General features: G+C 42.5%; 1 protein-coding gene across 2 annotated transcripts; it reads left to right on the top strand.

Annotated features, from left to right (window-relative positions):
* Positions 1–329: 329 nt before the first annotated feature.
* Positions 330–9,682, top strand: LOC101752753 (starch synthase 3, chloroplastic/amyloplastic). Of its 2 annotated transcripts, XM_022827356.1 has the most exons (15): positions 330–944; positions 1,466–1,529; positions 1,608–3,722; positions 3,965–4,182; positions 4,676–4,946; positions 5,456–5,631; positions 5,752–5,859; positions 6,543–6,652; positions 7,532–7,634; positions 7,879–8,049; positions 8,173–8,301; positions 8,553–8,735; positions 8,852–8,983; positions 9,075–9,186; positions 9,293–9,682. In XM_022827356.1, exons 1-15 carry the CDS (start codon positions 849–851, stop codon positions 9,442–9,444), a joined length of 4,140 nt encoding a protein of 1,379 aa, XP_022683091.1. In that variant the 5' UTR covers positions 330–848; the 3' UTR covers positions 9,445–9,682. The 2 variants fall into 2 exon arrangements, with proteins under 2 accessions (XP_022683091.1, XP_022683090.1); XM_022827355.1 differs by having other exon boundaries at positions 1,466–3,722.
* Positions 9,683–10,927: the final 1,245 nt, after the last annotated feature.

Genomic DNA, 10,927 nt, shown 5'->3' with positions numbered 1-10,927 from the left:
TCTTTTTTTTTTGGCGAGGGTCATCTAGAATGTACGAACTCATCAGGCCACGGCAAAGAGGCAAGCTGGCAGACATGAACTCACCAGAGGCCACGTCAAGAGGTAAAATGTCACACATGATCGACATGCATGAAACCAACCCAATGCAAGCACATGCCAACCTTGTAGAACATATCAACCTGCATAAACAAGCAACACTGGTACTCTTGCCACATTGCCGTACCTTACTATAGCAATTCAATTTTGCTCCAGCTGCATGCCTGGTCACCAACGTGTTCAACGTGGTTTCGAAAGCTGCCATCAACGTAGCCTGCACAACATGCCTGATCACTTCAAGAGCCGGCATGCATGTCACACGTAAGTAAAGTCCTTTTCTTTCGACGAAGCAACAAATGAGGGCAGGCAAAAGGCGCCCCACGAGGAACGAACCCATGCACATCAAAGCAAAACGTGCCCGCACGGCATATGATATGTGGACCATTATTCGGGAATATACCGACCACAAAGCAACATTGGTGCTCTATGGCCCACCCTACACACGACGGTGTGCACGTCTCATGAGTCATGAACTAGGCGAGCAAGGTGGCCCACAGCTGCGCAACAAAACCGTACCTTTAAACCCACAAGATGACACCGGCCCCTAGTTTTCATGCAGGACAGCGCTTCCACAGCTAGAACAATGTGGGAAGAAAGGAACAAATTCAGTTTGATTTAAAGGGTGAGACTACAAATTGATTTTAGTTGCTACCCCGTGAGAGAGAGATACGAGAGAGAGAAGAGGAGGGGGTTGAGGGAGGCGCGTCCCTTGGTGGTGGTTCTTGCGGGGTTTTGGAGGCTTTGTTTCGGTAATGGAGATGGCTCTCCTACCCCGGAGCCCTCTCTGCTCTCGAGGAAGGTCAGCGCCAGTGGTCCGGCCAACCACCTTGGACGGTGGCTCCGCTCAGGTATGGATTCACACCTACACCGTCTAAATCTCTTGATTCTACATGCGTGATGCATTGCTGTTTTGCTGTTTGATCCCTCGATCTCTATGTTTATTGATTGGGCCGGATTTCTTGTGGATTTTGATTTCGTTGCTTTGGGGTCATTCGCTTCGGGAATCAAGGTGGATTGGTCCTGTTTGGGAAATTTTGCTCCTTTTGGTGATGTTAAATCAAGTTTGTGTGTGAAGATGATGTGATTTACCATTTTCATTTAGTGTAAGGAACAATTATAAACGAAAAATGGTCTATTTGTTGTTTCTGAATTTATTTGTTTTGGACCGTATGACCAAGGAAATGTTTGTTACTTTGGGCATATGGGGTGGCACATACTAGTTTTATTGAGGAAAGACCAGCCTACTTTTAAGCGAGTTTTGTGGGGGAATTTCACTACCACGTGCTATCTTTCGTAACGGTAAATATTTGGTATGCAATGGTACAAATAATCTGATGCTGATTTTTTGTCACTCTTATGGTATTTGCAGCCTTTCTTGAGGACTAGCGGATTTGCCAGAAGCAGGATTATTTGGTGCACAGTAGCAAGTTCAGGTCCGGCGAATAGTTCTTATTTGGTTGGTTTGTTTGTTGTTCTGCTGACATCATGTTTTCTTACATTACCTTATGCAGATTGTCCTAATAGGAAATCAAGGAAGATGGTGTATCCTAAGGTAAAACTCACTGCTTTTAGCGGGTATGTTCCAAGACTCCCTGCTGAATCGAGCACCGAGAAGAGTGAACACCATGATAGTGATGAAGGTGATGGTATATACAATAGGCTGTTAAGTACAGATATAGAAGGTTTAGAAACTGCTGAAGTGGATTTGCCAGAAAATGCTTCGAGCAGTTCAGCATATGGGGAAGTGGATGTGGCAGAAGAAGCTGCACTGGACATGGTTGAGGTCGAATTGTCAAGAAATGCATTGACTAATATGTCATTAGGGGAAGTGGAAGCAGTAGATGAAGCTGCGGTCGAAGAAGATAAATTTGCGGTAGATCTCTCAGGAATTGAATTGAGCATTGCTGCAGTTTGCGAACTTGATCCAAAGGATGAAGCTAAAGCTAAAGAAGACATATTTATGGCAGTGGAGTCTTCAGATGAAACCTCTGATGTAGAGAATGAGCAATGGCAATATCCAGCACTGCCATCAACATCCATAGAGGACAAGGCCAATAATGAAACACATGGAAGTTTGAAGCCTCAGTCCATGCCACTTGTCAGGGTCCAGGAACAAGGCAAATCAATTGTTGGTGTGCCTGAGCAAATCCAATCCATTGTTGTTTACAGAAAACCAGATCAATCTATTGTTGCTTCTCACAGAAAAGATGAATCGATTGCTGTTGTGCCCGAGCAAATACAATCCGTTGTTGGTTATAGTAAACCAGATCAATCTATCGTTGGCGTGCCTGATCAAATCAAATCCATTGTTGGTTACAGTAAAGTAGAACAATCAGTTGTTCATATCCCTAAAGAAGAACAATCCGTAGTTGGCTTTCCTAAACAGGACCTATCAATTGTTGGCACCACCAAAGAGTCTCAAACAAAGAAACTTGATTTTCCTGGGAGTCACCATGCATTTCGTACGGAGGGAGTAGAAGCTAAGGAGGGAGATTACACACCTCAAAAACCTGATGGGGATATGCTTCATGCAAAGTCTGATGTTGATGACTTGTTACAGAAACACAAGAAGGATTTCTCTGAAGAAGAATCGGAGACGATAACTAGCATTGAAGAGCAGATAAATACAAGCATGGAGGAAGAACAATGCATTGTTACTGAGGAAGGCATTCCAGAGGTTGAGGATGAGATGGAAACGGGCGAGGACAGGTTTCTGCATCAACTTTCTGAAGAAGAGAGTTCATGGGCTGAAGATGAAGTGGAGACAACTGAGGATGAAGAACAGTATGAAGTTGAGGAGTCGTCTTTTGTGTCTGCCGAACAAGATACCCAAGAATCACCACAGGATTACCTGGATCCACAAGCACTACAGAGGATGCTTCAAGAACTTGCTGAAAAAAATTATTCGCTGGGAAACAAACTTTTTGTTTTTCCAGAGGTACTGAAAGCTGATTCAACTATTGATCTCTATTTCAATCGTGATCTATCATCTTTAGCCAATGAGCCTGACGTACTCATCAAAGGAGCATTCAATGGGTGGAGGTGGAAGTTTTTCACTGAAAAATTGCACAAGAGCGAACTGGGAGGGGACTGGTGGTCCTGCAAACTGTACATTCCCAAGGAGGCATACAGATTAGATTTTGTGTTCTTTAATGGTCGTACAATGTATGAAAATAATGGCAGAAAAGATTTTGTGATACCAATAGAAAGCACCATGGATGAACATTCGTTTGCCGATTTCTTGGTTGAAGAAAAGCAAAGAGAACTTGAGAGAGAAGCTCAAAGGAAGAGCCAGACTGAAGAGCAGCAGCGATTAGAGGAAGAAAGGGCTGCAAATGAAGCTGACAGGGCACAAGCGAAGGCTGAGGTACAGACACAGAAGATTAAATTGCAGAATGTATTGGATTCAGCCAAAGCTTCTGTTGATAATTTGTGGTACATAGAACCTATCACAACTATGCAAGGGGCTACTGTCAGATTGTATTACAACAGACACTCGAGACCACTTGTTCACAGTACTGAAATTTGGATGCATGGGGGCTACAACAATTGGATTGATGGACTCTCTTTTTCTGAAAGACTTGTTCATATTGATGACAAAGATGGTGATTGGTGGTATGCAGATGGTATGGCATCTCATAGTTATCTGAACTTGGTATTTTAGACCATCTTAACATACTCTAATGTTAGAAGGATACTCTTTTAAATAAAACATGGCTTTCTGTATTTTAATAGTCCCATGAAGAAAAAGAAAAGCCTACCAACTTGAAGCCACATAAGCTTTGCAGTCACTTACTGATGTTGGTTCTTTAAGATTGTTTAAATACTCCATTAACCACAAAGATAACACCTGGTATTTCTCGTACAGTTGCCTTACCTCAAAGAGCATACGTGTTGGACTGCGTTTTTGCTGATGGGCCACCAGGGAATGCAAGGAATTATGATAACAATGGCAGACAAGATTTTCATGCTATCCTTCCCAATAGCATCATGACTGAGGAAGGATATTGGGTGGAAGAAGAACAGAGGATTTATACAAGGATTCAACGCGAGAGGAGAGAAAGGGAGGAGGCTATTAAAATGAAGGTCAGTTGCAACATACCTTTTGCTCTTCTGGTGTTTCTGTTTGAACCAATAGATATTCCTGCTGATGGTCACTTGCTGTAGCTTGACCCACTCTAAATCTTAAATCGAGTTACAGGTTCATCAATGACTGAACTTGCCCATAACGAGTCATGTTTGCGCAGTTAAAAACTTTCATCTCTGCTTGAGTGTTTTTCACATGCTAATTTATGTTTTTTAAACAATTCATCCATAGTGACTAGTCTTTTGAAGAAAACGTAGTTAACCCGAGGATTTGAACATTAATCATTTCGAACTTGAAATGTAGTTAACGTAGTTGTTAACTGGTTTAGCCAGTAACCCACGATTGTCTAACCAAGTAGCAGCATTTCTTCAGAGCTTTGACTGTTATAAAAAAGGAGCAGTTATTTCTGCATGATAGTCTGAATTCCTGATATTCGTGACATATATGCTGATGAATCATTTAGTTGACTCTTGCTTCCTTTTACTTGCACAGGCTGAGAGAAGGGCAAAAATGAAAGCTGAGATGAGGGAAAAGACTATGAGAATGTTTCTGGTTTCTCAAAAACACATTGTTTATACCGAACCACTTGAAATACGTGCTGGAACAACTGTTGATGTGCTTTACAATCCTTCTAATACAGTGTTAAAGGGAAAACCAGAGGTGTGGTTTCGATGTTCTTTTAACCGTTGGATGCATCCAGGTGGTGTGTTGCCACCCCAAAAGATGGTAAAAGCGGAACATGGTTCACACTTAAAAGCAACAGGTTCGAGCTTCCTACATAATTGATCCTAGCATCAGTACCTCTTCCAGTGGTTAATTTTTATGCCATTAGTTTTGTCAGCTACTGCTAGTCTGCTAGAGCACTTGTCAAGTAGGTCAAGTACTCCTACTGTATTTGTTGTTAGAGTATATTAGGCAACTCCGGATATGCCATTATTTTAGAAGATGTGCTATAAATTTTTTTACAGGGGTTTTGAAAAAGGCTGTAACTTAGAGAATGCAGCCAGAAGAGTTAGCGTTGCTTGTCCATAGGACAGCTAGTCAAGCCTTGGAAAAATGTGGCAACCTTTCAACCAGACTAGGTCAAACTCATGTTGACTCGTGTCTGCTGCTGTGTATCCTGTTTTTATAACACTGTTTTGATATTCATGCAGTGGGATATTACTTCTCCTTGAGTTCCCTTGTAATTATTTAATGTAGCACATAGATACGTAAAGCTCTTTCTTTGCCCCTTACTTTTCTTATTTCTGAAGTAGAGTGCTCCTTTTCCAGTTAACGTTCCGCACGACGCCTATATAATGGACTTTGTTTTCTCGGAGTCAGAAGAAGGTGGAATTTTTGACAACAGGAATGGGTTGGACTATCATATTCCTGTTTTTGGTTCCATTGCAAAGGAACCTCCTATGCATATTGTCCACATTGCTGTTGAGATGGCTCCCATTGCAAAGGTAATACATATTTCTTAAGTTAAATTCCTACGATTAGCAGAAAATGAGATGTCATCTCCTTTTTCTCTTCTTAGTGTTGCATTACATTAACAGTATGCTGTCTAACCAATGCTATTGTAGGTTGGAGGTCTTGGTGATGTTGTTACGAGTCTTTCACGTGCTGTTCAAGATTTAGGACACAATGTTGAGGTTATTCTTCCAAAGCATGATTGCTTGAATCTAAGCAATGTAAGTTAGAAGTGCTTTATTGCTTATGTGTTGTGATAAGTGTAGTGATTTCTTGGGTGCATGGACCCTATGAAAACATCGCAACGCTTGTGTGTTTGAAGGACCTGCTCCTAATGTCCAGGGAGCCCTGCAGGCCTTCAAGGACGAGTCCCACCTATGGCAGATGGCTGGAGCCAAAGGGCTCTCAGTGTTAGACATGGGTAGGGTGTCTGGTTAAACCCTGCCCTGGCCCAAAGTGGGGTGATGTTGCTTTGTAATTTGGGTCATTTTTTCCTCTCTTAATACAAAGATGCGCAGCTCTCCTGCGTGTTCGATTAAAAAAAAAGTGTAGTGACTTTATAGCTAGAACTGAAGTTGGCATCTCTATGTTAAGCACATCTAAGCCTACTGTGCTTTTCTATACGTATGTGCTTACTCGTAGTTCAATCACTCATTCCTCGTGTTGTTGTCTCGCTTTTATTTATGCGGAGTGCCTTGGAATCATCAGTATGCAGCTTAATAAATCAGTATAATTCCTTGTTAGTTTGCAAATCCATTTTAATTCCGTGGTAGACTACTGAATTATATGAAAAAATGATGGAGGCAAACAACTTACCTAGTGATAAGAAAAACCTAAGAGACATAAATCAGGCATACATAAAGTTCTCTTAACAATTGACATGCATCTATTTTAATGCCCGCAGGTGAAGAATTTACATATACATCAAAATTTTTCTTGGGATGGTTCTGAAATAAAAGTATGGCGTGGACTTGTTGAAGACCTCTGTGTTTACTTCTTGGAACCTCAAAATGGGTATGTAGCAGCTTATTCTTCACAGCGATAAAAGCCTTAGTGTCACTTTTTTTTCCACAAAGCTCAGTGTGCTGGAGCCTTATACTGGTTTGTAAATGGTGACGTAGAATTGGTAAGGTGCTTTTGATAAATCTAATCTAGCTGTTCATATAATTACAACATGGAGAATCGAGACACTTCAGTTAAATCATCAATCCTAGTAGGTGATGGATCATATTTTTTTACTGTAGATTGGCTGGGATTTGGTTACGGTAATAATATGTGAGATTGGTGGCTCTGTAATATGTTTTTGGAGTAGTAACTTTTGCTATGTTTTGATCAGCAAATCCATTTTTTTTACTATGTAATATATATTATTTCAGCAAGAGTAGATAGACTACTTAGTTGGAAATTGGAGTCATTGGTCATCACAGGGAAATGCTAGTTGGGAGCTAGTTGCAACAGTGATACTCCCTCCATTGCAAGAAGAATGCAATTCTAGCTATGTACTTGTCTAGGTTCATAGCCAGAATTGCACTTTTCTTGAGTTGGAGGGATTATGTTACATTGGAGTTCCATGATCTCTTTTGGGGTAGACAAAATCATCGGTAAACTAGTAAAAACAAAAGAATAAAATCGATCATTCATTTTGTATACTAAATTGGCAGTTCCATGATCTTTCATGTTTGGAAGCAAGACTCAGTAATCTTCTGGGCTACCTGTTCTAAGATGTTTGAAGTTGTGTTCCAAGCTTCTTTTTATTTTTTTATAATCTAAATAGTGTGATTTTTGTCACATGTGTATACCACTTTAATGATTTATTTATCTCATTTGCTTTGCTGTTCGCCGGGATTTTCTTGTAAGAGGCTAAAAATACAATAATTGCCACTTACTTTTTAGGATGTTTGGAGTCGGATGTGTATATGGAAGGAATGATGACCGTCGATTTGGCTTCTTCTGTCATTCTGCTCTTGAATTTCTCCACCAGAGGGGATCTTCTCCAGTAAGTGTGATTTACACATTTTGGGTTATAGTGTTTTTTCATGAGTTAGGCACACTTGCAGTTCATTGTGTTCAAAAAGTTTGTATAGTCATTCAATTTTATGTTCCTTAATTTGTTTCATAAAGATTTCCCTTCTAAAATCTTTAACTTCCTGTATATTCTGACTTTCAGAGAAGCTGACTTTTTTTTATCTATTTCTTTTAATTTCTCATGTAAAACCACTGACATTTTATTCTCCTTTCAGAATATAATACATTGCCATGATTGGTCAAGTGCTCCTACTGCCTGGCTATACAAGGAAAACTATGTGCAATCCAGTTTGGCAAATGCACGGGTTGTATTTACGATCCACAATCTTGAATTTGGAGCACATCATATAGGCAAAGCAATGAAATATTGTGATAAAGCCACCACTGTGAGTGATACAGTCTTACAGATTTCAATATTGTGTTTAACTCTACACAAAATGTCTTATCGTGTACTGTAGAATTATGTTCTTTTGATATGATTATCTAGTCTCATTTTCCATTCTTTGCAGGTCTCTAATACATATTCAAGGGAAGTGTCAGGTCATGGCGCCATCGCTCCTCATCTTGGAAAATTCTATGGCATCCTCAATGGAATTGATCAAGATATCTGGGATCCATACAGTGACAGCTTTATTCCGGTACACTTAATCCATATACATTTTACTTTTTTTATTGTAAACTATTTATTCCGTTTCTTCTTGAACTTAGTAAACTGAAACAAAGAGCTTAATTCATTCGCATTTTAAGTAATGTGCATGTGAAAACTTTTGTTAATCTGCATCCGTTCCATGCTTTGGCTGTTATTGATTATTGTTAAAAAAAATGCTAACACATACCAGTGTGGTGGATATATGCTTCCTGCTTAATTGTTTATTTCAATCAATTTCAGGTCCAATACACTTCCGAGAATGTTGTTGAAGGCAAGCGTGCTGCAAAGAGGGCCTTGCAGCAGAAGTTTGGGTTACAGCAAAACGATGTGCCCATTGTTGGAATCATCAGTCGCCTGACAGCCCAGAAGGGAATCCACCTCATCAAGCATGCGATTCAACGAACACTTGAACGGAATGGACAGGTCCACCTGGCCCCTTTGCATATCAGATTGAACATTTCTTGCAACACAATTGTTTCTATAGTTGTTTCTGCCTGTCATCTCTTAGGACTGAAACTGATGATACGATTGCTTTCCAGGTGGTTTTGCTTGGTTCAGCCCCAGACCCTCGAATCCAAGGTGATTTTACCAACTTGGCACATGATCTCCAGAACCAAAACCATGGTCGAGCGAGGCTGTGTTTAACCTACGACGAGCCTCTTTCACATCTGGTGAGCCGACGAGCGACGGCCGACATGAAAACGCCTCATCAAAGCATCTTTTAAATCCTGTCTAAGATAATTCCATGGTCATGCTCTGCAGATATACGCTGGCTCTGACTTCATTCTGGTTCCATCCATATTTGAGCCTTGTGGCTTAACTCAGCTGGTCGCCATGCGGTATGGAGCCATCCCTATTGTCCGGAAAACTGGAGGTATGTTCTGCAACTCTTAACCATTCCCCATTGCCATCAAACTTCGCTGCACCATGCACACAGTGGGTTGAAGTGAGCACAAGACCTGATCTCTCTTGTTTCTCAGGGCTCTACGACACTGTCTTTGATGTGGACAATGACAAGGACCGAGCCCGGGCTCGAGGCCTTGAGCCAAACGGGTTCAGCTTCGACGGAGCTGACAGCAATGGTGTCGACTATGCCCTGAACAGGCAAGCACAATCTCACTGCAGTGCCTAGTTTCAGTGAACTCTGGAAATTCTTACCTATCGCTCTTTCTTCCGGGTGTTCCATTTTCAGGGCGATCACTTCTTGGTTCGACGCCCGGGACTGGTTCCACTCCCTCTGCAAGAGGGTCATGGAGCAGGACTGGTCATGGAACCGGCCCGCCCTGGACTACATTGAGCTCTACCGTTCGGCATCCAAACTGTGAGAACTGAGAACCCAACCTTATGGCCAATCTGTGATCGCAACAAAGAAGGAGATGGTAGCTGAGAGGAAACACGAGAAGGAATCAAGGTGGGTGGAGGTCAAGGCAATAGACGACCGCAAGGTGGAAAATAAGGAACGCAAGGTGGCGATTGAAGAGGAGAAGTTGATAGTCTTTGGAGAGGAAGCACAAGCGAAGAAGACGGAGCAAGAATGCTTGATCATGGTCATAAGAACACATAGAGTGTATGTGGAGCCACTGCGTGCGCAAATTATAGCGTCAAGGATGGGCGGCAGTGGCAGTGTGGGATGCTCCATGTTTTATGCATTTCGATCATAATTTATGTCTGAATTTGAATTTTCAAATTGTGGGTTTGAAATGATGTTCAATTGTGTGCGGTGAAAAACTAAATGTTGCGACTGCAGGAGTATTCCTTAGCAGCTTACTACCTTGTCAATGTTAACTTCCTTATTGGTGTATTTTTCAGTATTGACCCTTCTCATGTGTCGTGCCAAACAACAAATGAGAGGGCACTCTTCCCCGTTTCTGCATCTCCAGGGATTTTAGAAACATAGGCACTTTGGCCTTGTCTAAATTACTGAAGAAGAATGATGAACTCTACAGTATGCATCGACAAATATATACCTTCTGCAACCTTGCAGAAAAATGCTCTTCACAATACTATCTATCTAGTCTAGCAGATGCAAAGATGGTAATATCTGGTCAGGTGGCACCTCGGCGACGCGGGCGCAGACGGCGTCGGCGATGATGGTGAGCTCGGTGATGACCGGCTTGCAGTTGAAGGTGAGCTCCTGGAGCGCCTCCGCGTACACGCGCACCACCGCGGCGGCGCCCGGCTCGCCTCCGCCTCCGCCGCCGCCCGCCTCCTCGCGCAGCCGCCGCGGGGTCGCCCGCCATCATCGGGCGGGGCAGTCGGGTGGGGGACCACATCTTTTTTTTTTTTTGAGAGGACACGATCTAAATACACAATCACCCATCGTCCACACAAAGCTGGGCCGTATCCGTTAGTTTTCTCGGAAGTTAGTGTTGGGCTGCCAATCTAACCTGGGCTAGTTTGAGGCCAATGGGAGCCCATCAGCCCACACGTTGGCCGTATCCTGCGTCGTTTAGTTTGTCGCCCTCGTCTAGCCTCGTCGTTCTTCCTCGACGGCGCGCCGCCGCACGCCAGTAACTGCCATTCCCGCGCGAGCCGGCGATGCTCGAGCTGCGTGCTGCCGGCGGCCGCGGAGCCACGAATGACCAGCAGATCAAGGTACTCCGATCCCCCAGGAC

Source organism: Setaria italica, chromosome VI (assembly GCF_000263155.2).
Source record: "Setaria italica strain Yugu1 chromosome VI, Setaria_italica_v2.0, whole genome shotgun sequence".
NCBI lineage: Eukaryota > Viridiplantae > Streptophyta > Magnoliopsida > Poales > Poaceae > Setaria > Setaria italica.
The sequence above is the reverse complement of the archived record's forward strand: the minus strand, read 5'-3'. Positions and strand labels throughout refer to the sequence as shown.

Bases quoted from the DNA above. Each gene is read 5' to 3' on its own strand.
- LOC101752753 (XM_022827355.1), top strand. From the start codon at position 849: ATGGAGATGGCTCTCCTACCCCGGAGCCCTCTCTGCTCTCGAGGAAGG. The intron at 5,860-6,542 runs GTAAGTTAGAAG...TAATGCCCGCAG, and splicing joins ATTGCTTGAATCTAAGCAAT to GTGAAGAATTTACATATACA. The intron at 7,635-7,878 runs GTAAGTGTGATT...TTCTCCTTTCAG, and splicing joins ACCAGAGGGGATCTTCTCCA to AATATAATACATTGCCATGA.